Consider the following 27,984-nt stretch of genomic DNA (forward strand, 5'->3'; position numbering starts at 1 on the left):
GGTTGACTGCCTCCTGCAGGCCCCCGACTGGGGATCGAGCTGCAGTCCCGGCCCTGCACTCCTGGATCCTAGGTCAAAGCTTAACCACTGAGCCATGCCTGGCTGGGCCAGAAAAGCAGTTTTTAACTCCTTCATGTCTTTCTTATCTACACATGTTCTTAATAAATCATTTTAATTAATAAAATGTACCTGAATATATAAAATATACTTTTTGCTTGCCAAAACAATGTGCTTATTAACTCTTTCTGATCTTAATCTGTATAAAAGACTAGAATCAGCCTACTTGGTTTGCTTTGATAGCTCTAACCAAGTAAACATCAGTGGCAGAGGATAATAGACAACTAGAAATGTTTATCAGTACTGTTATTTACTACTATTTGTAAGTAGTTAGAATAATGAGTAGAGTGAAAGAAAAAATATAGTACCTTATATGTTTACTCTGGGAACAATGAAATTTGGTCCAGTCTTCTTTCTAGTTGTCTGGTAATCTAGATAGACAAGCAAGGGTGTAGTGAAAGGAGGTTTTAAAGTCATTCAGGCCTTTATTCAGATTGCACTTCTACCACCTAAAGCTGCATATCCTTGGGCAAGTTATTTAACCTCCTCAAGCCTCAAGTTTTGTTTTGTTTTTTAACATATAAAATAGGTAGTTATGAAAGTTAAAGGAAATAAGTTTAGAGCACCTAGCACAGTGCCTAGAACATAGAAATCTGTGCTTTGGGGAAGAAATGTAAAAAGGAATCTTACTGCCTATAGGTAGAGCCCCTCTTCTAAAAAATACTAACATCCCACTGTGCTTACAATTCTAATATATTTATAATTTCAGGATTATATATAAATCTTTACTAGTTTTATTTCTCTAAAAATTTTTGTGAGTTTGGTAAAACTCTCTGGTTAATTTCTTCTAAAGCTTATTTTTTTCTAAAAGCTTTACTTTTCAAGGACAAATTACTATATTTATAAAAGGAAAAATCCAAATTTAAATATAATCTAAAAGTTTCCTTTTCAGATTTCTAAAAGTTAAAGTGTTTGTGACATATTGATCTATTTTAATCCTTTTCTCTTTGATTTTAGCAGGAAAGGAAGGACAAGAAATCCTGGGGCCTGAAGCTCGGGCAGATGAAGCAGGATGTACAGGTACTCTCTTGCCAGCTCCTTTCACACAATAGTTTTTGAACAAGGTCTTTTGTGCCACTGGTTTTTGAATTTGTGAGTCCTGAATTTAGTCTTTTTCCTCCTCTTTTATCTTTACCCTCCTTAAATATTTAAGTACCTGGGCATATGGGGTACTACATAAAAAGTTAGAAGTTTGTATTCTTTAAATACAATTGTAAACTTATAGATTCATATAATAGAGCAGATTTTCATATATAAGGATGACAAGTAATCTACAGATAATCAAAAAATAAATGTTTGAATGATGATTTAAACTTCAATCACATTTTTTAACAAGGTTATAAAAATGCATATCTAACTATTTTGAGTTTCATTATTAGTTATCAGGATCTGTTTACTCCTTGAACTCACATTTGCATTCTACACAGCCTATAGAATTTGACACCAACATAGTATATATTTACTTTTTGAAGTTTTTGATTAACTGCCATTTCTTTACAACAAAACATGTATATAAATTGAAATTTAAGTTTCTCTTTAATTTAGGAACCGGAAAGCTCGTAAACTATTTTTTAAATTAAAGATTGATTTATTATATAATTATCAGTACCACACAGCTGATCATAACATAAATACAGTACAAATTTTAATAAGCAATTATTAAAGAAAAATGTTACTCAAAATGAAATGAAAGGAACTGAAGTATTCTTCAGTTCATATATCAATAGTTTAATGATACTTATTTCTAGAAGAAGACATGTTTAGCATTAACTCTATTTCTGCTTTTTGTTTAGCACTGAGATAACTTTATTCTCCTAAATAAAAATATGAAATATGTTTTTGTCAGAACTGATTTACTCAATTCCTCACACATCTTGAGAATTATATGCAATGTTATGGTTATCTATCAATAAAAATATTTCTAATGTCTAAAATTCAAAGTCACCTAACTTGCTAAAGGATTTGTTTCCCAGTCATTATAATCATTCATGCCTTCATTTTCTGGGAGATATACCAAAAAGGCTTTACTGGTACTTTTATCAAAGGAGTAATGATATCTGGTTTTAGATTTTGTTACTCTTTTTTTCTCCTCACTTAGAGGGGCCTTGTTTGATATATTCAGAAATGATTGGGAAAATTAAAATATTGTTAACTCTAGTACTTTTTCCAATACTTTTTTTTTTTTTTTCAAAAATATATCTTTATTGATTTCAGAGAGAGGAAAGGAGAGGGAGAGAGAGAGATAGAAACATCAATGATGAGAGAGTCATTGATCGGCTGCCTCCTGCACGCCCCTGACTGGGGATCGAGCCTGCAACCCAGGCATGTGCCCTGACCGGGAATGGAACCCCATCGCCTGGATCCTAGATCGACGCTCAACCGCTGAGCCATACCTGGCCGGACTCCAATACATTTTTATAATTCTTTTTATCTTACCACATGGACTAACTCTATTTTGATCAATGCTTTATAACTAGAAACTTCATTCAATATCTGGAATTCTGTCAGGAGAGAAAAAAAAAGCCTCTTTATTTTTCTAATTCAAATAAATGTGTCAATATACATTTTATGGATGAACCTGAAGGGTATTATGCTAAGTGAAATAAGTCAGTCAGAGAAAGATAAATACCATATGGTTTCACTTACATAGAAAATCTAATGAACAAAATAAACAGGCTTATAGATACAGAGAACAGACGGACAACTATCAGAGGGGAGGGATGTTGGGGGGCTGCGTGAAATAAGTGGAGGGATTAAGCAAAAAAAATAAAAAAGAGCAATTCAGAAACAGACAATAGCATGGTGATTACCAGAGGGAAAAGGGGGTAGGGGCAGGTAAAAGATAGTAAAGTGGGATAAATGGGACAGAAGGAGGCTTGACTCTGGGTGGTGAACACACAGTACAGTATACAGATGATGTAGAATTGTACACTTGAAACCTATATAATTTTATCAACTACTGTCACCCCAATAAATTCAGTAATTTTAAAATTTTCTCTATGAGGAATATATAAATTATAAATAATGAGGACTATATAATATATAAATAAATGTATCTTTAAATATAGATTATTCAAATAGTGAGGTTAACATTATTTAGATCTAATCTAAATTTATAAATTATAAAAATATTTGTCTCTAAATGAGAACATTTAGAACCAGTCTGTGCATTTACTTATTAAAGATGCAAGGTTCATGATTAAAATATAGATTGTATAATTCTGAAAAGTGTATACTATTTTAAAACTCATTATTCCAACATATGTATGTGTGTGTTTGTGTGCATGTATGTATGCATATATAGTTACTAGGATATAGAAAATAAAAACATTTTATAAGTAAAGACTTTAATTGAAAGAAATATTTTATAATTTGATGAAAATTTTAAGTATCTTGTTAAGTCTACATGAATTTGTAAGAAATTACATAAAATACAAATTTCATTATGAGTTTTTCTTGTTTAACTTGAAAATTTAAAGGTACATTGAAGAGACACGATGACACTGACTTTACTGCTTTAGCTATTCAAGAATGCTTATTGTTGTCCTGGCCAGCGTGGCTAAGTGGTTACAGTGTCGGCCCACACACTAAAGGGTCACCAGTTAGATTCCTAGTCGGGGCACATACCCAGGTTGCAAATTCAATCTCCAACCCTAGTCAGGGCATGTGCGGGAGACAGCCCATTGATGTGTCTCTCTCACATCGATGTTTCTCTCTCTCTTCCCCTCCCTCCCTTCCACTCTTTCTAAAAATCAATGGAAAAAATATCCTTGGGTGAGGATTAACAGAATAAAATAAAATAAAAGAATTCCTATTTCAGCTAATGACAGATGTTAAGAATGGTTTCTGAGAATACTCTTTGCTTTGCTCTCACCAGACTCCTGAAAAGCAATGAATTTTTTAATAATATGGAATGGAACAGGTGAGGTCATTAAAGGAAAATTACTCTCACTCTCTCTGGCTGTATTATTACACAGTTGATTTCAGATGTTCCTAACTAGGACTACAATATCCCCATTTCAGTTGCCGTGCTTTACTCTGATAGATATCCATGTAAACAGGAAAAACTGGAAGGCTTATCTTGGTTTTATGTTGTGTTTATTAAGCAGTAAAGAAGGTTTTCCCCAATTACTGTTTTGAATTTTTTTTCTTTGGCAACCTGGAGGTTTTTATGCTCTGAAGCAGTGCATCATATTATGTATTGGATCAATGGAGGGATATGCCTTTTTTTTCTGTGAAAAGGGGAAGATAGAAAAATGAACCTTCAGGATTCTAAGAAAGAGCAATGTGAAAGTTGAGTATCTGAAAATAGATTCCCTTAAAACCAGCAGTACCAGCTTACCTCTTAATGAGTTTTCACTTACCCCTGGATTCAGTAAGCCCAGTTGGTGACAACTGGCAGTATATAGCAGATGCTAAATAATTGATAGCTATTGGCTGTATTAAAATGTGGGGGCGGGGGCAGGGAATGATGTGTCACCATTATTACTATGTTATTGCTCTAAGGTTTTAAACAGCAGCCACCCTAAGGAGTTCAGTTACTATACTGTCCAGAAAATTTAGCAAGATTGTTTTAATGACTGCTGAATAAAAAAGATGTCCGCAGATCACTATTTTAATTTGGCCCAATTTTAGCCTGCTGGGAAGTGCTGTTTTACAAATTTAGAATTGACAGTTCAGTCAGAAGTGCATAAAGAAGTCAGCCAGGAGACATTTGGGAGCCATCCTAACCCATTACAGTCACCACCAGTGCGGAGCAGACAGACTCACTCTCTCCTCTGGAGCCAGTGGGGAGAATGGAGGAAAACCCTAGTGCAGCAGTACTGTTTTAGAAACTAAGCAGCACTCTGGGCCACCTTCTCAGGTTGAAAACATTCTATTTCTTCTTTTTTTAATCCTCACCTGAGGACATGCTTATTGATTTTATAGAGGGTGGGAGGGAGAGGAGAAAGAGAGAAACATCAATTGGTTGCTTTCTTGTACATGACCTGACTGGAGATTGAACCTGTAACCTAGGCATATGCCTTGACCAGGAATCGAACCTGCAACCTTTTGGTGTACAGATGATGCTCCAACCAACTGAGCCACCTTACCAGGGCCATTGTATTATCTCTTGAACCTTTTTAACTCAGGAAAAATGCTTCTGCCTTATTGCCACGGTTAAACATCTATTTAGGCAGAAACAGTGCAAGAATAGCCCTGTTTGTATCTGTTTATATATAAATACTAGAGAAGATAAGCAATTTTATCAATATGGTGCTTTGACTCTTATTAGAACTCTCTCTAACTATAGATAACTATTAAAGCTATTTTCTAAGAAATCACATAACTGAACTATACTTCAGAGTGGCTTGTATTGAGAATGATTCAGATTTAAAGTACAACTCTGAGTAAATGATACAGTAGGTTGCTAGGAAAAAATAAGGTTTGAGAACTGAGGTTTTCTTTTTTCCTCTTTTCCTTGCTTTAACATTGACTGAGAAACCAGGAATTCAGCCAACTGTATTAACCTTCTCCATATGTTGCTCATCAGTAAAATGGAATAGAAGTATAACTCTGAAACTTAAAGGGAATATTGTGAAAATTTCAAGACTTTTGTAACACTTAAAGTTTATTTTTTAAATGACTTCTCAATTATAACAGAATGAGCGAATTTTGTTTTTAATATTCAGTAAATATCTCCTACAAATTTAAGGACAATCTCATATTCTCTCAAGATAAAGAATTCCTCAATTAGAAACACTTTTTAACAATGTGGTGGTGAAGTTGCTATTTATAAAGTATGCATTTCTTTTAGTAAAAGATGATGAATGTGACTCAGATGCAGAAAATGAACAAAACCATGATCCTAATGTTGAAGAGTTCCTGCAACAGCAAGACACTGCTGTCATTTACCCCGAGGCACCCGAAGAGGACCAGAGGCAGGGCACACCAGAAGCCAGTGGTCATGATGAAAATGGTAAATGGAGCTTCACAGTTGTTTTTGTTTTCATCTTTAAAGGATTATTTCTATTACTTTACTGTAGGAACCTACTATCCTAATATAGGAAACATTTTTGAAAACCAAAATTGATTGCAGGTTGCTGTAGAGATTAATCCCTTTAATTAATGGAACATTGTCTATGATAACAGTATAGTATTATAGTAGTGGCATCTAATATATATAGTGGTAATGCCACTGCATTTGAAGTGCTTAGAACAGTGCCTGGACATTGATTTCCATTCACTAACATGGCAGCAAGTAGTGGAAATAGAAACTAGCATGACCCCTACTACCCACTGATTCTTTTCCACTATTCTTCTAGCAAACAAAACATGGTTGTCTGGTTCAAAACATACTAATTTGGAGACAAATGGTTTTTCTCTTTCTGATTTAGTCTACTCTGGTATAAACAGCCACTGTATAAAGAGTAACTAAATGCAATAATAAAGTGTTTGTAATCTCCTAAAAAAATTAGGCTGTCATTCTGTCCTTCCATGCACTAGAAACAGATGAAGATAGCTTGCTAAGAAATTTTATGCAAGATCTGTACCAAATACTAGGAAATTACTTAGCATGTTTAAGGATACGTCAGGTTTTAAGATACTAATCTGATTTGATTTTTCCAGGGTCCCAGTTTAATGCATATATTTAGCTTAAATGCAAATAATCAACATTTTTAAAGCTCTTTTTTTTTTAGAGCAGTTGTGTGTTTACAACAAAACTGAGACATAGATACAGAAATGTCCCATATATCCTTTTCCCCCACACATGCATAGGCCTTTTCCATTATCAACATAACTCACTAGAATGGTACTTTTTTTTTTTAACCAAGGACAAACCTATATTGGCATATCATAATCATTCCAAGTACGTAGTTTACCGTAGGGTTTACTCTTGGTGGTGTACATTCTGTGGGTTTGGACAAATATATAATGACATATATCTATCATTATAACATCATTACAGAGTAGTTTCACTGCCATAAAAATTTTCTGCTCTGCCTATTCATCTTTCCCCCTTTCCCTACCCCTGACAACCACTGATCTTTATGTCTCCATAGTCTCATCCTTTCCATAATGTCATAGTTAGAATCATATAGTATGTAGCCTTTTCAGATTGACTTTTTTCACTTAGAAATCTGCATTTAAGGTTCTTCCATGTCTTTTCATGGCTTGATAGCTCATTTCTTTTGTGTTAAATAAAATTCCATTGCCTGGATGCACCACGATTTATTAATTCATTCACCTACTGAAGGACACCTTCCAAATTTTGGCAACTATGAATAAAACTGCTGTAAACATCTGTGTACAGATTTTTATGTGGACAGAAGTTTTCAGTTCCTTTTGGTAAATAACAAGGAGCACAATTGATAGATTTGTATGGTAAGAGTATGTTTGGTTTTATAAGAAACTGCCAAATTGTCTTCCAAACTGGCTGTACCAGTTTTCATTCCTACCAACAACGAATGAGAGTTCCTGCTGCTTCACATCCTTGCCAGTATTTGGTATTGTCAGTGTTCTGAATTTTTGAGGTCCTAATAGGTGTGCAGTGGTTTCTTATGGTTTTAATTTGTATTCCCCTGATGACATATGATATGGAGCATCTTTTCATACTTATCTGCCATCTGTATGTCTTCTTTGGTAAGCTGTCTGTTAAGGTCTTTGGCCCATTTTTAATTGAGTTATTTGATTTTTTTATTGATTTTTTAAGTTATTTGCATATTTTAGAAAACAATCCTTTATTGGATGTACTTTTTGCAAATATTTTTCCCAATCTGTGGCTCGTCTTCTAATTCTCTTGATATTTTCTTTCTCAGAGCAGTACTTAATTTTAATGCAATGTAGCTTATCAGTTACTTCTCATGAATTGTGCCTTTGATGTTGTATCTAAAAAGGCATCAAACATACCCAAGATCATATAGGTTTTCTCCTGTTATCTTCTAAGACTCATAGTTTTACATTTTACAGTTAGGCCTGTTAATCCATTTAGAGTTCAATCTTGTGAATGGTGTAAAGGTCTGTGTCTAGATTTTTTTTTTTTTTTTTTGCATGAGCATGTTCAGTTGTTCTATTACTATTTGTTGGAAAAACTGTTTCTGCTCTATTGTATTGCCTTTGCTCCTTTGTCAAATATCAGTTGACTATATTTATGGGTATCTATTCCTGGGCTCTGTTCTATTTCATTGATCCATTTGTTTATACCACACTGTCTTGATTATTATAGCTTTATAGTAAGTCTTGAAGTTGAGTAGTGTCAGTCCTATGACTGTTCTTCTTCAATATTGTGTTTCAATATTCTGGATCTTTGGGCTCTCCACATAAACTTTAGAATGTTTGTAAATATCCATAGAACAACTCTCTAGGATATATATTGGGATTGCATTGAATCTTTAGATCAAGTTGGGAAGAACCGACATCTTGACAATATTGAATCCCCTTATCCATGAAGTTGGAATATCTCTCCATTCATTTAGTCCTTTGATTTTGTTCATTAGAGTTATACCCAAGTATTTCAACTTTTTTGGTGCTAGTGTAAATGGTATTGTATCAATCAACTTTTAAATTTTTGAAGGAAATTGAGAAAGATGGTACAGAAAACAAAATAGATTATATTGCAAAGAGTCAACTGTACCTTCCTTAAATCAGGAATAAGCTATGAAAAAGAGAAGAAACAGAAGTTTCACTCCAGAATAGATTTTCTGTAACTAAATTGGTGATAGAGGAATTAGAGGTAGGGTACTCCAGAACTGTTTTCTCCAGTGTGCCAAAAGTTCACATTTGTGAACACTGTAGATTATTGCCCCTGGGGACACTGCATTTCAGCTTAATGATTAGTGTTCTGATGATCAGTATTTGTATATTTGGAGAATCTGTAGTTATTTGCGTTACAATTCTATAAGGCCCTACTGTTTCTATTTTCATTTCTTGGTATTTTTTTCTCTTAAAGAAAATGTATACCATTTCACTGGTAGAAGCAGTAGGTTAAAATAAATATGAAAGGGAAATAGAAAAATTTTAAATTCATATGTATATATGTAAAATTTTTATGTAACAAAATAGTTTTCAAAAAGCTTCAATGAAAGAAAGCAATTAAAACTCAAGAAATATTCCATTGCATAAATCAAATAAGGTTAAACCTTATAAATTTCAGTGTTACAAATCAACACAGTAAAATCCCATAAAAATTGGGGTCTAACCATTCTGGTTTAGTACAATGTTTGAATTATAGAATGTTTTTAATTCTATAAAGTATTCCTTACTTTCAGGTATATAATATAATTTATATACTGCTAATGAAGTATTTCACAGTAGATAGTCTATCACACCAGTAGCATCTGTTTAAATATAAAAAGTTATTATCTTCAGAAACTCCTAAGTTTTTGAAATTTTAGCAGATTAAACATGCCCTCCCTGTACTTCCTAAGTTGCAAACAGGCAAACTTCATTCCAGTAGGTTATCACAAATTTTGAATTAGTGGGGAGCAAATCAAGATTTTTCAAAGATTTTTACATCAAGTAATGCTATCAATTTGAAATGTTATGCTACCTACCAAAGAAAGAGGAAGATACAAAAAAAAAATTTAATTTTTTAAATAAGTATATTTATGGTCACAGATGCATAAAGAAATCATTGAGCCCGGCCGAGTGTGGCTCAGCGGTTGAGCGTCGACCTAAGATCCAGGCAATAGGGGTTTGATTCCCAGTCAGGGCACATGCCCAGTTGCGGGCTCAATCAATGACCATCTCATCATTGATGTTTCTATCTCTCTCTCTCCCTCTCCTTTCCTCTCTCTGAAATCAATAAAGATATATTTAAAAAAAAAAAAAAATCATTGAAAGTTAAAAAATGATCAGATTGGTTATCTTTTTAGGAGTATTCAATTGCTACTGTAAGTTTATTATAGGAATTCTAAAAAATATATTTTCCTTACATGACAAGTCTTTCTTGCTAAAAGAACGATTTTTTAAAAAACAATACAGTATTTTCAAAAATAGAAACAAAAGTTTCACTTAACTTTTAAACTTGCATTCGATAACTTGCTTATTATGTCAAATATTCAGATTTACTTTTCATTGTTTCATGCCAGTGACCTAAAAGAATAAATTCAAATTTTATATGTGTGAAAAAAATTCAACAAATATAGATTTATAAAAGTAATTACTTACTGTTAAAATACAGGGTTTCCCAAGTATTCACACTTTAATAGCTGATAGCTCAATTTTGAAAATGAAATGTATTTTAATAAACACTGCCTTTATAATTATTCAAAATTTGTGTATACATTTTTTGGAACCCCTGTCATTTTACAAAATATTAGTATTTTGTTTATTAATTGGTGGAAATAATCATGAAGGCAAGGCAAAAATAAAATTAAAAATAATGAGAGCAGACAGCTCTCTTACACTGTGGCGTATAAGCAGATTGAGTTTGAGAGATGGAAATCATTGTGATTGTGGTGCCAATAATGAACACATACAGTGGTGGACTCTGACTTTTGCAGTTGTAAATAGGATGGACTAGGCAGTCTGGCAAGGAGAATGTGTCAAATGTTGGCTTCCCACTTGCCTGTACAAATAAGAAATTCATACTAGACAAAGCACAATATGATTTCTGAAGAATTTCCTCATGTGGCTAATCTAGTCCCCAAAGAAGTGGGTCCCGTTAGAGTCATAACCAACAGAAAACTCTCTAGTTCCAGTTGCCTTGCTAACAAAAGATGTCCTCCTAAAGTTTGGGGGTTTGTTTGATTTTTAATATTTTAAATAAAATGTTCATATTCATATTTTGATACATATTTTAGCATATTTACCTAGCTTTGTCCAGTTAGGTGCTCAGTCTTTTATTTGCAGGTTGGTCCTTGAGCAAGATATTTATATAAACTTGAATTTCAATAAAGATAATATGTTTATGAAGCATTTGGATTTTATGAAATTTTCTTTGGTGGTCTGTTTTTCTATAAGAAAATCAAAATGAAGACATAGATGACATTTACAATAAGATGTCACTTAGGAACTTATTTCTTTGAAGAAATAAATCAAATATGGAAAACTGCTCTCAGTTAAATAATATTAATTGGCAAAGTAGTATTACATTTTAGGGTTGTCAGGTTAGATGGTTCCAAAATTACATAGAGTTCACTTAGTGAACCCGAATTTATGCATAATGCCTTTATTTTCTGAAAGCTATCCTATATTTATTCATCCATATAAAATTATACAGAAAATTTGTCAATGTATTTCAGTAGGAGAAAGAACATGAATAATCGTGCGTGAGAGGTCTTTATGAACCAAGCCTAGATCTGGCTCCCACTGATGCTCCCCCCAGCCAATATACATGCATTCTTTTGGTCTAAACTTGGTCATATGGCCACCTAATTGCAATGAATCTTAGAAAGATAGTCTAGCTATGTACTACTTACTCTCTGATGACAGCAAGTGTCATTTTCAAATTTGAAAGAATGAACATTAAATAAATAATGATGACATTGTTACCTGTAGAAAGATTCTGTTATGGTATACAAGTCCATTAATATGTATACATTTACAAATGTAGCCTACATTCTAATTGTACTTTTGTCTCTTGTTTTTGTCTAATTGACTATACAAAAAAAGAAAAGAATTGGGGTTTAGTGAAAAAATATGGAATCTTAAAGTCAGCACACACTTGAATCCTGACTTCGTCATTTACAGCTGTGTGACTTTTAAGTTATTTAATCTTTCTGAGCCTCATTCATGTTTTCATTTTTTTTAAAACAGAGATGAGTATCATTGCATTGTTTTGAGGATCAAATATAAAATGGGTAGCATAATATCTGGCACATAGCACAGGAAGACTCAGTGGTAGTTTGGTAATACTTTATTTTATTTTTCAATTACAGTTGGTATTCACTATTACTTTATATGAGTTTCAGGTGTACAGCATAGTGGTTAGACAGTTATGTAATTTACCAATATTTTTTTTAATTTTTTTAATTTAAAATATCTTTCTTTTACAGGAACACCAGATGCATTTTCCCAATTACTCACCTGCCCATATTGTGACAGAGGCTATAAACGCTTTACCTCTCTGAAAGAGCACATTAAATATCGCCATGAAAAGAATGAAGATAACTTTAGTTGCTCCCTGTGCAGTTACACCTTTGCATACAGAACCCAACTTGAACGTCACATGACATCACATAAATCAGGAAGAGATCAAGTAAGTGAAATGACTGAGCTCACTAGCTCTTCAAATTTTGAGAATCCATCTCTCCATAAAAGCCAAGGATTTTAATATACTTAAAAGTTAAAAAGATGTATTAGACAGTGTCTTGTCTGCAGCCTTATAAAAATGAAAGTGATTATTTATTGGAATTATCTGGTGATTTCTGAGTTAAAAATCACATATAAACATGATTTTAGAGGTAACTAAGTTTTTTCTTTTTCAGATAAGATCCCTTTCATCTCAATTTAATTTATTTTGCTTATGCTATAACAAGTATTTCTCTTAAATTTAGAACTGGATTTCATAACGCATTGTACCAAAATTTTCAGTGTAGGAAAATAAATATTGGTTACATAAACCACATGACTTACTACTGACAAAATTTAAAAGAAAATCAAATAATAATAAAGTTTTATTTTTTGTGGACCAATAACTTTTCAGCATAAGCTGCAATGAATAAGGGAAGTTGCTTCCTCTAAGAATCTAAAGTTTACATTCTAATGCGTTTTTGTTCTGAAGACTCAATTTTCATATGGTTTATTCTACTTCTATGTCACTTTACCTCAATTTCTAGAGGTATAAACCAAGACTACTCTGTAAGTATAAGTTACTTGTAAACTGTTGGCTATATACTTAAGGATTAAAGTCAAAGAATCTTGCCAGTTGGCCTTCTTTTATAAGGTCTTGATAACTGACAACTGGAAACAATCAACTGAATATCTCATTAAATCTAACTTCAAAAATCAAATAAATATTCAACTGCACAGGGTATATCAAGGCTATATGTTGTGGTTGGGGCACATGTCCATTTTCTTATATCAAAAAAGATATCTATATACGAGTCTCTATGAACTTTGCCCTAGGAATGTACCTAATATATGTCCCATAAAGAACAAATTAGACACTTTGCTAAGATGATGGCCAAACCAGAACACCAAACAAAAAACTATGGAAAAAGGATGATTGAGCACAGTCAGCCTATCTTCTCAGGACTTTAGCAACAGTACTCATGAAATAAGATTGGGGGTTGGGGACTGGTAAGTCAGGAACTATAGGACCAAGATTGTCTTAGATAGGTTAATGGTTAAGTCTGTGAAGAAGCACTTGAAATGGGAGAGAAAGCCAAAAGAAGGAGCAAACAGATGCAAAGAAGTAACTACTATAGACAAACACCATCTGTTTACCATCTGCCCCTATTATAGTCTTATTAGGGACAATACAGACGAGTGCTCTTTTTATGTTAAGAGCCCTGACCTAACCACAGTATAGATGGGCCTTGGGAAAGGAGTCTATTTGCATGACATTTGGGGGGCAGGTCCATCCTGCAACTGCTGCCCCCATATACTCTTTATATCAGGGGCTTTTGTCAAAGGAAAGGATTTCCAAAGGACAGATAGAGCTGGTGGTGAAAGCAGGAGATGCCATTATAAAAGCAACTTGTAAGATCTCTGATGAGCATGGAACCCTCTTTTTGATGATTTTTCTAACAGGTGCAAAGGTAGTAGGCGTTATATATAAAGTGTGAGGTTTGACTGAAGTCAGAAAGGAGTTGTAATAAATGTGGGGACAAATAAAGTGAGGTAATATAATTGGGAGGTCTTGGAAACAATTTAGATTATGAGGCAGCAAACTAAAAGGGTAGAATGTCTAGCATTTTGGCCTTTGAAAATCATGCCACAACTTAAAGGTAAGCATTTCCATGTCTTATTCACTTATTCATTCAACAAATATTTGAGTTTCTATTATGTGTTAGGCCCTGTTCTAGGTGTTTCACAAAAGTGAAAAAGATGAGCAATGTCTCAGACAGTAGGGGATGTATACAGGGTGGGACAAAAGTAGGTTTACAGTTGTGAGTATGCAAAACACAGTTTATGCTTGTATTATTATTTATTAATTATTGTATTTTCCAGATGAACAACTGAAAACCTACTTTTGCACCACCCTGTATTATTAATAGGTGATATAAAACAGATATAAAATATAAAAGCAGGTAGTATTAAGAAAAATAGAGTTAAGAGGATGGAAAGTGATGAAAGCTGCTTTTTAGAGAGTAGTGAGACCTTTCTGAGAACGTGCCATCTGAACTAAGACCTGAGTGAAATGAAGAAGCCAATCATGGAATTATTGGGGAAGGACATGCCACTCATAGGGAACAGACTGAAGCATGAATAGGCCTTGAGGCAGAAACCTGCCAGACATCACCAAAGAACAGTCAGGAGACCAGTGTTAACAAAGGGTGAGAAAGAAGGTGAGGCCAGGGAGGTATGGGGAGACATGGGGAGGCAGATGATGTAGCTCCTTGGATAGGCCATGATAAAAGACTTTTGATTTTATTCCAAAATGTGATAGGGAAGCCTTTGAAGGATATTGAATTTTAACTTTTTTTTTTTTTTTTTTTTTAAGGGAACACTGGCTGTTGGGTAGAGAATAGGTCAAGAGAGACAAAAATGGAAGCAGGGAGATGCTATTGCTATAATCTAGGCCAGGGGTGGTTGGTGGCTTTAAACTCAGTGGTAGTGACAAACATCACCTAATGAGGAATATTGAATTCAGGATGTATTCATTTGGCTTGCTGATGAAAAGGGAAAGGATATAAGAAAAAGAGAGGGTTCAAGGATTATTCCGAAGTTCAGGGCCTAAGCAACAATCAAATAAATGAGGGTGTTATTCACAAAGATATGAAACACTAGAGGAGGAGCTCATTTTCAGGAGAGAAATTAAAAGTTTAGTATTATTCATATTAATAGATGCCTATCACTTTCCAATGTCAAGGAATATCAAGGAAGGAATTAGTGATAAGAGTCTGGAGTTGAAGAGAGAGATCTAAAGATATAAATTTGGAAACTGCCACCATATATTCTGTATTTAAAGCCATGGGTTTGAGTGAAGTAGGGCCTGATAGATAGTAAGTACATATTTTCTTTCCTTCCTACGTGGAAGACAAAAGAAAGGAGATTCCAGTTAGGGTGAGCAAGTAGTACGAGTTAAACCTTTGAAAGATAGGTGGAATCTTAAAAGTCATAATTAAAGAGAAACATAGCCTAGAAATAGTATAAATCAAAGCAAGGAGAGAGAGAAGAGCAATATACGTGCAGAAAACAGACTCAGTAAATGACTGAGGCAGGAACTTTTAGAGAACTGGTAAAGAATAAGCCTGTAAACTCAGGGCCCATGAACTTGGAATCTGTAGACTCAGAATCTGAATTCAAGGCTTGATGGGAATCCTTTGGAGGTTTATGAGAGAATTCGATTCAATTCAAGCAGTGTTTGTTTGGGGTTTTTTGAGGGTGGGAGTGTTGTTGTTTTTTACTTAGAAGAGTTTTATAACACAAAGTAAGATATGGGAGATAGTTTAAGAAGAGGTTGCCGTTTTGAAACAAGAAGTCTGTACAGTTCCTCCAGACAGCGACTGTGAAGGAAATAGCTGTGTCTCAGAAACTTGTTTCCATAAGTTCTTAACACTTTTGTATCCTGGGCCCCCATATTCACAGAGTTAGGTATTTTCAAGCTCAGAGTGTTTTTCTAAGATTAAGGGTATTGAATATATTTGAAATATATAAAATGGAGATTTGATAAATGAAACAGAAAGCTATTATAATAATCCTTATTTGTCTGGAAAAGATGGACATATTTAAATCATCAAATTAAAGTACAATTTAGAAATATCAAACATATAAGAGCCAGGATAAAATACTGAAAAACACCTGACCTTATCTCCTGTTCAGGAGACCTTGTTCTTCTATCGAGTAACTGCTTTAGACAGATTACTGAATGTTCTTGACCTCGATTTCTTTATCTATAAATTAGAGTGCAAACTAGATTATCTCTCCAGTTCCTAGTAAAGTATATATTATTTTTGCTAAATACTATATTGCTTAATAACATATGATTCTGATACTTTAAATTAGAAGTGGAGATTTTTCTCTATGTCAAAATTCTGTTCCCACTATCACTCTCCTTTTGGTAGTATTTCAAGTGTTAGGTTTTTGTGACTGCTATAATTTGAGGCATTTAAGAAACAAAATAATCACCAGAACATTACTTTTAGCAGATTGGATGTTCTTTATGTCTAAAGCTTTTTTTTTTTTTGCTTTAAAATTCCAATTTTTTCTTTCAGAGACATGTGACGCAGTCTGGAGGTAATCGTAAATTCAAGTGCACTGAATGTGGAAAAGCTTTCAAATACAAACACCATCTAAAAGAGCACTTAAGAATCCACAGTGGTAAATATTTATTATCTTTCTACACCTTGAATATTATAGCAAACATGGAAATAAATATTATAACATGTAATGTACACATATGATTAGAAACTCCTTGCTTTTCTTGTACGATACAGATGAATCCGGAAAAATTTTCTGTTTATAAATGGTACTTTATTAGAGTTTTAATCTTTGACTAAAGTATATCAAGTTGCCCTGGACAGTGTGGCTCAGTGTTTAGAACTTCGGCCCATGCACCGAAGGATCACAAGTTTAATTCCCGATCAAGGGCATGTACCTGGGTTGCAGGTTCACTCCCTGCCCTGGTCCAGGCATGTGCAGGAGGCAAGCAGTCGATGTATCTCTCTCACATTGATGTTTCTCTCCCTTCCTCCCTTCCTCCCTTCCTCCCTTCCTCCCTTCCTCCCTTCCTCCCTCCCTCCCTTCCTCCCTCTCTCCCTCTCTCTTTCTCTCTCTCTCTCTCCTCTCTCTCCTCTCCTCTTCCCCCTCCCTCCCTTCCATGCTCTCTGAAAAGCAATAGGGGAAAAATATTCTCAGATGAGAATTAACAAAAAAATCAATAATATTAAAGTATATCAAGTTAATATTATATGACCCACACAAAATTTCCTTTTCAAAATACATGTCTTAACAAGAAGCACAACCTAAACACACGTCAGCTTTCTGATGAATGCTAATTTTATGGCCCCTTTTGCACAGTTAACAAGATAATGATAAAGGGTATAGAGGTACAATTTGCGAAAGGAAATGAGGAGATGAAGTTGTTTACAAGAGAGAAGTAGAAGTGGAACTCCAGATAGGAAATGCTGAAAGGTGACGTGCAGTCAGCAAGGGAGGGCAGCATGAGGGGAGAGGGAACTGAAGTATTAATGAGAACTGAAAAGAAAAATGGGTCTCCCCATCATTTCACCTTCCTATTTCACATCATTTTCTAAATATTTACAGAATGAATATTATTATATGGTAAAAGTGTTATGTCTCTTTTAGAATCATAAAAACAAAGATAGCTATATTTGCATTTCTTCAGAGGCTCTCCTTGAACAAAAGCTATACAAAAAACTTAGCACCCCACATTGCACTGTGAAATATTAGTCTCCTGATTAATTTTGATACACAATTTTAGATTTAAGTAATTTTAATGAAAAAATTATTAGCTAACAAATCACATTGCTTATTTTGTGAAAATTATTGTATTAACATTTACATTTTACAAACATCATCCTACAAAAAGAATACAGTTGGGTAGCTTTCTGAGGGGTGGTTTGTGATACCAGTATTTTATTTTGGAACTTCAAAAGTTCTGGAAGTTTTACTACATTGCTCATTGGAGGCTAAATAAGTTATCACTTAAAAATCCTCAAACCAAGATTCTTACAAAAATATTTATTTTCACACAGTTTCTGGAAAGTAGAGGTTGTCTTTATGCAGCCTGCCACAGGATCCTATTTCTTAACACTTGTTTTCATATCAATAATATATTTTTAATAAACCTCCCTTACTACCAGAGGCGATTTGAAGTTGTTGATAGACATACAACTAATTTGGGAGAGCTTTTTTAAATATTGAAATTGAGTAAAGGAAGGAAAATAAAGCTTAGAGTAAGATTCATGTACAAAGTGAATGTCATATGGTCCTATTGCAGTTGTGTATTAGATCTAATTTATCAGATCTATAGATTATCCAAAACTGGGAAGCATGGCTCATACCAAAGATAATAATACAGATCTGGAAGCAAGTTAATATTTAATCACAGGATCCTTCACTGATATTCAGCAGTCAGTCTCAGTCAAGTAATAAATAGGGAGCTATGGTCTATAGTACCTACAGAAAAATTTTAGGAGTTTGGATGGTCAAGAGCTTTATCTCGCTTATACGTGGAATCTAAAGAACTTAATAAACTGATGAACAGAATAGATTCAATGACATGGAAACATAGATGAAACTGATGAATGTCAGGGATGGAGGAGGGCAGGTGGGTGGAGGGGGAAAGAGTAACCAAAGAATTCATATGCATATATGCACAACCCAAGGACATGGACAATGGTGGGGAGAGGTACTGGGGAGGGAGAAGGGACAGGGTGGAACGGGTCATTGGGGAGAAAAAGGGACATCTATAATATTTTAAACAAAAATAAAATTTAAAAAAAAAACAGCTTTATCTAAGCTAACAGTATGCTACTGCTACTTAAAAAGCTATGCAGCTCTGGACGATGTAGCTCAGTTGGTTGGGCCTCATTGCCATGCACCAAAAGGTTCCTGGATTTCAGGTCAGGGCACATGCTGGAGCGATTTGAAGCTCAATTCCACAGCCTGAGAGGAAGCATGATGAATGTCTCGCTCTCACATCAGTATTTCTCTCTCCCCCCTCTCCCTTCCTCTCTCTCTAAAAATTAATTTCAAAATCTTAAAAAAAAAAAAAGCTAATGGAGATTTGGGCCATGTCATGGAACACAGAACTCTGCAGTGTTCATTCTTTACATATTAATATCTGTCTTGTTCTTAAAATTACTTAATATGAGGCTTGTATACCTTTAATACAGCAAAAAATTTTAATTTAAAATATATAAGAAAAATAAAGTTAAGAAAGTAAAATGGTAACCAAGACCATAGTGTCCGTAAGTGAAAGGAATATGTTGCTAGCAAAAGCACACCTTTTCCTGATAATAAGTCTGTTGTTCCTGGAAGCATCATAAAGAAGAAAGAGCAAAATACAATTTATATCATCCTCAGAAATATACTTAATAGGGTGGAGAATTTGAGAGGGTTTTCTTTTTAAAATAAGGTTCTTCAACACAGTCCAGTGATATTTCACCAAAGTGCAATTAGGAAAAAGCATTTCTCCAGGGTGGCTACTTGAACAATCCATGTCTACAGCCCTCTGATGGCTTGTTTTATTCCAAATGTCGAGCAGGTGTATTGTTACCCCAGGACTGGTAGCAATCTGCAAGCTAGTTGTTACCAGTTCTTTAAATAAAGAAATGAGAGGAAGCATTTAGAAATGTTATAGATCAAGACAGTGCTGTGACAATTTCATTCTATTTTACACAGTATTGGTGTACAGTAGTTTGGAAATTGAACACAAAAAATGAAAACAACAACTGGCCCTTCACCATAGGTAGTGTTAAAAGCACTATTTAAAGTATCTAATAATGGATGACTTCTGTATCCTTCAGTAAACTTTTAAAAGGTATTAAGGATCATGGTCCTCAATTATACTCACTAAAATTATTCTGATTGTTCCTGTCTTCTGACACCCATAAAATGAGCCTTCTGCAGAGTCATGTGTCAACCATCATTTGAACTCTGCGTGTGAGAGTTAAGCTGTAACAAGGAGGAGGCCACCACACCTCCACTCGGAGGTGAGACAAAATAGCACGTGCACATGGGCTATGATCCTCCCCAGAAAATAACTTGGGTTTGTTCCATGGCCTTATAGAAATTTTAGCCTGGAAAATTTTTACATTAGATGCAACCAAGCACCCATCTCAGCCATTAAAAAAAAACAAAACAAACCTCAGTATTCATATTCCACCTAACTTTGAGCAGCACAACTTCCTGATGTCACACCCAGGGTTTAGTAGTTACAAATGCTAGCCTAAATTGATAAATTAAGTGATGTACTTTAGCTATACATCATAAAACTATGAAGTTAGAAAGTAGGAGTTTTCTAACAAACATAGTGACTTTGGCTTTAGAATAATTGTTCTACAGACTTTTCTTTCTAACAATAAAATATTAGAGTAATTCCCAACAATAATGATAACTAGCATGTATTAAACACTTAACTATGTACAGCCACATTCTAATTATTTGTATGTATTAACTTATATAGTTCTCACAATAATCCTATGAGGTAGATGCTACTATCTCCTCCTTTTTTACTGGTGAGAAAAATAGTCTCAGAGAGCTTAATTAACTTGTCCATAGTCAACTAATGCATGACAAAGCTGGGGCTCTGATGTAGACATCCTGACTCCGAAGCCATTGCCCTACCCATTGTGCTTCTCTACCTTCCTGTTTGTAAAGATAAGAATAAACTATATTATAGATGCTTATTTTCCTAGTAAGAGAATCAAGAGAGTTAGAGAACAAACATGTAGCTCATCTAAAAGTGCTATCAAATAATTTAAAAATGTTAAATAGAGATATGCTAGACCATATCCCTTGTTTTACCATTCCTGGAAATTTTCATCTGATGCATTTTGAATATTGAATCACATTTCAGGCATCCTATTGGAAAGACATTGATAAACTGTAGAATTTCCAGAGGTGAGTTAACAGGCAGATGGGGATTCTAAAAGCCATGTCCCATGAGTGTTTTAAGGACCTCCATATGTTTAAGCTATGTTTAAGTATGTACATATGACAGCTCTTCATTAGTTTGAAAGTCTGGCTTGTAGAAGAAAAGCCAGGGTTGTTCTATGTGGCATCAGAAGGGCAAACTAGTCCAGGGAAGTAAGTAGGCATTATCTTAAACTGACTGAACCTGTATCTCATTAGAAATGCTTTTTAAAAGAATTGCTACATTTAGTGAGAGCACATTTAGTGAGTTTCACTGTGTTATCTCATATAACTGCTATAACAAGCCAGTGAGGGTATATCTAAATTTATTTACACACCAAAACACCAAGGCTTGGAAAAGTTAAGAAAATAGTATGTGGCAGACCTAGGCTCTGAACTCAAATCCATGGGCCTCAGCAGGACAAAACTAGACTATCTTCATAGAGTAACCTCCTCTTAATAAAGGAGTTTCAACAGAGAAGAGCCAGTGTCAAGGATGATATAAAGTGAACTCTTCATTAAGGAGGAGGCTGTACGAGGGGACTTCTTAGATGCCTTCCAGTCCTGATATCTGATTCTTCAAGGAGTCAAATTTCTGAGAAAACACCTCATTTTTTTAAAACTTGACAACAATGCAGTCACATAACTAGGAGAGCTTACATTGACTTTCTCATTGCTTTTCATTCATTTTAATTCTTAAAAAGAAAGGAGGAGAGGAAGAGCTTTAGTTTGATATTGAGTGGATAAATCAGTATCACTACACTTCATAATTCTGTAGTTAGCCATTCATTGATCTTTAAAAAGTTTTAATATGCGTCTTTGTGACCTGCACTGTAATAGGTGCGAGGGATAAATGGTACACAAAACCCAGAGGTTTCTGTCTTATTTCTGAAACTGGTAGTCTATAACTTTTAACTTATAAATTAATGAACTATAACAACAAATTAATACGTAAAAAATTAGGGTTGTATGACATAGCCCATTTAGCTCAGCGTTTCTCAAAATTTTCTACCCAACTATCCCTAATGGCCAAGAAGCATAAATGCCTTGTACCCCTGGAAAGTCTAGGGAAGCAACTTGAAAGGCAGCCTCTATAAACAAGGAGCTTCTTTAACATTGTGGGTTTTTCCTAACAATTCATAAAAATACTGCATTTGTCCAACATAGTATAATCTGTGTGTTAATATAAAAATATATTAAGTTACTATAACCACTGTCATTAAATTGAAACTCCAAGATGCTTTGCATACCCACAAGAACAATGCCTTGTATGTCTGGGGCTAAGTCAAGTTTAATAATTCAAGGCTTATATAAGTATCTTATATTTATAGTTTTATTCCCATTGAGAAAGGTCTTTTCAAGGAAACCTTATAGATATGGGAAAGAGATATTTATATGATTAATACAATCAGAGATATTCATACTTAAGTTTTATGTGATATTTCACTTACTTTTCTTTCTTCTAATATTAGTTTTTCCTACAGGTGCTTAAGTAGATTGAAATATAGAAAATTACATACACTGGTGAAACAGAATAAGAAAAAAATACTTGGAAGAGTAGGTTGTAATATATTTTGGGTATTTGAGAATGATTTGAAGTTTTAAAGGTTAACAGAAATATTACACACATATGCAGAGAAGATTCCCATATCAGTTAGCACATGCAGTTCAGACTAACGTTTTACTAGTGTTTATAATATTTATGTGGGTTTTGAACTTAAAATGATTCTAAAAAAAACTGTATCACAAGTATTCATGGTAACTCCTTTTTAAATTGATATTGCTTGTTTTAGGAATAATGTTGATACATAAAAATTTATAAATATATATGTATTTTTTTGTTGTTGTTTAGGAGAGAAGCCATATGAATGCCCAAACTGCAAGAAACGTTTTTCCCATTCTGGTTCCTATAGCTCACACATAAGTAGTAAGAAATGTATCAGCTTGATGCCTGTGAATGGGCGACCAAGAACAGGACTCAAGACATCTCAGTGTTCCTCACCATCTCTTTCAGCATCACCAGGCAGTCCCACACGACCACAAATACGGCAAAAGATAGAGAATAAACCCCTTCAAGAACAACTTTCTGTAAACCAAATTAAAACTGAACCTGTGGATTATGAATTCAAACCCATAGTGGTAGCTTCAGGAATCAACTGTTCAACCCCTTTACAAAATGGGGTTTTTAGTGGTGGTGGCCCATTACAGGCAACCAGTTCTCCTCAGGGTGTGGTGCAAGCTGTTGTTCTGCCAACAGTTGGTTTGGTGTCTCCCATAAGTATCAATTTAAGTGATATTCAGAATGTACTTAAAGTGGCAGTAGATGGTAATGTAATAAGGCAGGTTTTGGAGAATAATCAAGCCAATCTTGCATCCAAAGAACAAGAAACAATCAGTGCTTCATCCATACAGCAAGGTGGCCATTCTGTTATTTCAGCCATCAGTCTTCCTTTGGTTGATCAAGATGGAACAACCAAAATTATTATTAACTACAGTCTTGAGCAGCCTAGCCAACTTCAAGTTGTTCCACAAAATTTAAAAAAAGAAAATTCAGTTCCAAACAACAGTTGCAAAAGTGAAAAGTTACCAGAAGATCTTACTGTTAAATCTGAGAAGGACAAAAGCTTCGAAGGAGTGAACGATAGCACTTGCCTTCTGTGTGATGATTGTCCAGGAGATATTAATGCACTTCCAGAATTAAAGCACTATAACCTAAAGCAGCCTGCTCAGCCTCCTCTACTCCCAGCATCGGAAGCTGAGAAGCCTGAATCCTCTGCTTCATCAGGCTCTGGAGATGGCAATTTATCTCCCAGTCAGCCACCGTTAAAGAACCTTTTGTCTCTTCTAAAAGCATATTACGCTTTGAATGCACAACCAAGTGCAGAAGAGCTCTCAAAAATTGCTGATTCAGTAAACCTACCACTGGATGTAGTAAAAAAGTGGTTTGAAAAGATGCAAGCTGGACAGATTTCAGTGCAGTCTTCTGAACCATCTTCTCCCGAACAAGGCAAAATAAATATCTCTTCAAAGAACAATGATCAGCCTCAATCTACAAGTACAAATGAATCCCAGGAGAGCACAATAAATCTGCCAAGTCCTCTGAAGATAACTAACTCTCCAGTTTTACCAGCGGGATCAGCCATCAATGGTTCCAGAAGTATTACATCCTCCCCATCACCTCTAAACCTTTCTTCATCCAGAAATACACAGGGTTACTTGTACACAGCAGAAGGTGCGCAAGAAGAGCCGCAAGTAGAACCTCTTGATCTTTCTCTACCAAAGCAACAGGGAGAATTATTGGAAAGGTCAACTATCACTAGTGTTTACCACAACAGTGTTTATTCTGTCCAGGAAGAACCCTTGAACTTGTCTTGTGCAAAAAAGGAGCCACAAAAGGACAGTTGTATTACAGACTCAGAACCAGTTGTAAATGTAATCCCGCCAAGTGCCAACCCCATAAATATTGCTATACCTACAGTTACTGCCCAGTTACCCACAATCGTGGCCATTGCTGACCAGAACAGTGTTCCATGCTTGCGAGCACTAGCTGCCAATAAGCAGACTATTCTGATTCCCCAGGTGGCTTACACATACTCTACTACAGTCAGCCCTGCAGTCCAGGAACCACCCTTGAAAGTGATCCAGCCAAATGGAAATCAGGTAAAAAAAGGCTCTCATCCCAAACCTGTTTAGTAAAATGCTAGTTTGACTCATTTCTTTTTGTAATTTATTTATCAATATTACAAATTTATTTTAACAAACACCAGTCAGAATTTTTGGAAAATGTGATATTTTTTCTAACATTTAAGTGGAAAATTTTGAGTTTAGAAATATTGTACACTTTGGAAATGAACAAAAAGAAAGTGGAAAGTGAATTTTTCTCTAGAACCAAGCAGGTTGTTACAAACTGTCATTTTAAAAAGTGAAACCCAGAATAAAAATGTGAAGGTAAAGGATGCAGTTAGATATTAGTGATTATTTAACAAACTCATAAGTTAAAATTTTCTGAAACTTACTCATGAAGTAATGAATCACAGGGAGCTAAGTAAATTTTGTTACCACAAATTTTAATTTTTTTCCTTTTGGTGTCCTTTCCTTTCAAGTCCAGTTGACCATATGTTTTTGTTGCAGTTATAACTATATTGTCCTCAACCTCACTTCATCTACATCAGCCCCCACCTCTCCTCTAACCCCACAGTTGAAGCCCATTTGCAGTGATAAGCAGTGTGCTTGCTTTGATCAAGTTGTTGAAAGTATAAATCAAAGTAGTTTTTTAACCTATACTTTTATTTATGTCTCTCATATCTTTTAAATTTAAATTAAATTTTCTTACGCCCTTTTTTTCCCGTTAGGATGAAAGGCAAGACACTAGCTCAGAAGGAGTATCAAATGTAGAGGATCAGAATGACTCTGATTCTACACCACCCAAAAAGAAAATGCGGAAGACAGAAAATGGAATGTATGCTTGTGATTTGTGTGATAAGATATTCCAAAAGAGTAGCTCATTATTGAGACATAAATATGAACACACAGGTATGTTGATGAACCTGACAGTTTTTGAAAAAGGAGCCTATAATTCTTTCCACAATCTGAAGTGCCTTCAAAAGCTTTATTAGGATTTTATTTGCTTAAAACCACCATTTTATTTCATAGCTATCTTCTTCTTTGCAGGTAAAAGACCCCATGAGTGTGGAATCTGTAAAAAGGCATTTAAACACAAACATCATTTGATTGAACACATGCGATTACATTCTGGAGAAAAGCCCTATCAATGTGACAAGTGTGGAAAGCGTTTCTCACACTCTGGGTCTTACTCTCAACACATGAATCACCGCTACTCCTATTGCAAGAGAGAAGCAGAGGAACGTGATAGCACAGAGCAGGAAGAAGCAGGACCCGAGGTCCTCACGAGTGAGCATGTTGGTGCGAGGGCATCTCCCTCACAGGTCGACTCAGATGAGAGAGAGAGTTTGACAAGGGAAGAAGATGAAGACAGTGAAAAAGAGGAAGAGGAGGAGGAGGATAAAGAGATAGAAGAACTGCAGGAAGAAAAAGAATGTGAAAAACCACAAGTGGAGGAGGAGGAGGAGGAGGAGGAGGAGGAGGAAGTAGAGATGGAGGAAGAGGAAGGAGAAAAGGCAGAGAATGAAGGAGAAGGAGCAAAAACTGAAGGTGCCATGAAGGATGATGGAGCTGTGAATCCCGTGAGCAGCTTAGAACAAAAAGTAAGTGAGGATAGTGAGCAAGTGTCTGAAGAAAAAACAAATGAAGCCTAATAGTTTTTCTAGAAGGAAAATAAATTCTAATTGGTAATGAAGTTTGTTCTATATTATACATGCTTTTCATGGAAACACAGTAACCCGTATACTGTGATTTCTGTTCACTACTGTGTAAAGTAAAAATTTAAAAAAATACAAAATACAAAAAAGAAAAAAAAATCCAGGTGTGCCTGAACCTCAGACCCAATAATTTTTCGTGCATTTTTCAAAGTTAGGGACAAGTTTGTAACATGAAGCAGATTAGAAAACTTTAATGACTCAGAAAGCAAAGATTTAACAGGTTAAAGAAAACTGATTAAACATCTGGCATTGTTTCATTTTATCAGTATTAATTTTCACTCTTATGTTGGTTTATTCTTAAGCTGTACAATTGGGAGAAATTTTATAATTTTTTATTGGTAAACATATGCTGAATCCGCTTCAGTATTTTATTATGTTTTTTTAAAGTATGAGAACTTCTGCACTACAAAATTCCCTTCACAGAGAAGTATAATGCAGTTCCAAATCGTGCTAACTACCTTTTATAAATTCAATCTAGAAGGTAGTAATTTCTAATATTTAGATGTCAGAGTAGAGTGTATTCTCGTTTAAAGTGTATTGTTAGCCTTAAGAAAGCAGCCAGTAGAAGAAATGAAGTTTCTTACTCGTGTGGTTTAAAATGGAGTTCAAGAGATTGTCATTGCATTCTGATTGCAGGGACTAACAGTGTTAATACTGGTAAGGACAGCAGAGTCTTCAGAATCAGTGTTTGTAATTGTGTTTGAGTATATGGTAACAAATATGAAGGATATGATATGAAGCTTTGTATCTCCTTTGGCCTTAAGCAAGACCTGTGTGCTGTAAGTGCCATTTATCAGTATTTTCAAGGCTCTAACCAGCCTTCATTCAATGTGTGGCCTACAATAACTAGCATTTGTTGATTTGTTTTATCAAAATTCCAAAATAAAACTTAAAACCACTGACTCTGTCAGAGAAACTGAAACACTGGGACATTTCATATTTTAATTCCTCAGTATTCATTTTGCATTAATTGACTTTCAGAATTTCTCTGCAGAAATGAAAGGGAAATTTCTAATCTACTTTATCCATGTACTTGCATTTCTGTCATGGACATGCCATTGTTATTTGGCTCCTAACTGTTTCCAAATGTTAGTTATTATGGACCCAGTTTATTAACAACATTAGCTGATTTTTACCTATCAGTATTATTTTATTTCTTTTAGTTTATAGATCTGTGCAACATTTTTGTACTGTATGTCTTCAAATCTGGCAGTATTAATACCCTTCTTACTGACATATGTACTTTTAGTTTTAGAAAACTTTTATATTTATGTGTCTTATTTTTATATTTCTTTATTTATTACACTGTAGTGTATAATACTGTAGTTTGTATTAATACAATAATATATTTTAGTATGAAAATTGGGAAAGTTGATAAGATTTAAAGTAGAGATGCAATTGGTTCTCTTGCATTGAGATTTGATTTAACAGTGTTATGTTAACATTTATACTTGCCTTGAGACTGTAGAACAGAATTTAAATGGGAATGTATTAGTTTTACAACTACAATCAAGTCATTTTACCTTTACCCAGTTTTTAATATAAAACTCTTAAATTTTGAAATTCACTGTGTGACTAATAGCATGATGCTCTGCAGTTTTATTAAGAGATAGCCTAACCATAAAACTATCATTTCCTTAGTAAGCCAAATTAGGATAACCTTATATAAACAGTGTTGGGAACAATGTTTAACATTTTGTGCCAATTTGTTCCTGTATTCATGTATGTAAGTTACAAATCTGACTCTTCATTTTTAAGTTCCTTGTTACACCATGATCATTTTCTAGTTTTTTACCAGACTCCCCCATCTCACAATAAAATGCATCAACAAGCCTGA

The 27,984-nt window shown here is 34.5% G+C and overlaps 1 protein-coding gene across 2 annotated transcripts; it reads left to right on the top strand.

The window, feature by feature from the left end:
• The first annotated feature begins 1,044 nt into the window (after positions 1–1,044).
• ZEB1 (zinc finger E-box binding homeobox 1) lies at positions 1,045–27,984 on the top strand. 2 transcript variants are annotated; one of them, XM_016196322.2, is made up of 7 exons: positions 1,045–1,137; positions 5,915–6,076; positions 12,096–12,298; positions 16,422–16,527; positions 22,661–24,468; positions 25,161–25,341; positions 25,480–27,984. In XM_016196322.2, the coding sequence occupies exons 3-7, from the start codon at positions 12,269–12,271 to the stop codon at positions 26,082–26,084; spliced, it is 2,730 nt and encodes a 909-aa protein (XP_016051808.2). In that variant the 5' UTR covers positions 1,045–1,137; positions 5,915–6,076; positions 12,096–12,268; the 3' UTR covers positions 26,085–27,984. The 2 variants fall into 2 exon arrangements, with proteins under 2 accessions (XP_016051808.2, XP_087679943.1); XM_087823817.1 differs by lacking the exon at positions 5,915–6,076 and having other exon boundaries at positions 1,091–1,137.

The sequence above is a fragment of the Miniopterus natalensis genome, chromosome 1, assembly GCF_054644295.1.
Source record: "Miniopterus natalensis isolate mMinNat1 chromosome 1, mMinNat1.hap1, whole genome shotgun sequence".
NCBI lineage: Eukaryota > Metazoa > Chordata > Mammalia > Chiroptera > Miniopteridae > Miniopterus > Miniopterus natalensis.

Coding starts and splice junctions, on each gene's coding strand:
- ZEB1 (XM_016196322.2), top strand. CDS start 12,269: ATGACATCACATAAATCAGGAAGAGATCAA. Junction 12,299..16,421: donor ATAAATCAGGAAGAGATCAA/GTAAGTGAAATG, acceptor TTTTTCTTTCAG/AGACATGTGACGCAGTCTGG. Junction 25,342..25,479: donor ACATAAATATGAACACACAG/GTATGTTGATGA, acceptor TCTTCTTTGCAG/GTAAAAGACCCCATGAGTGT.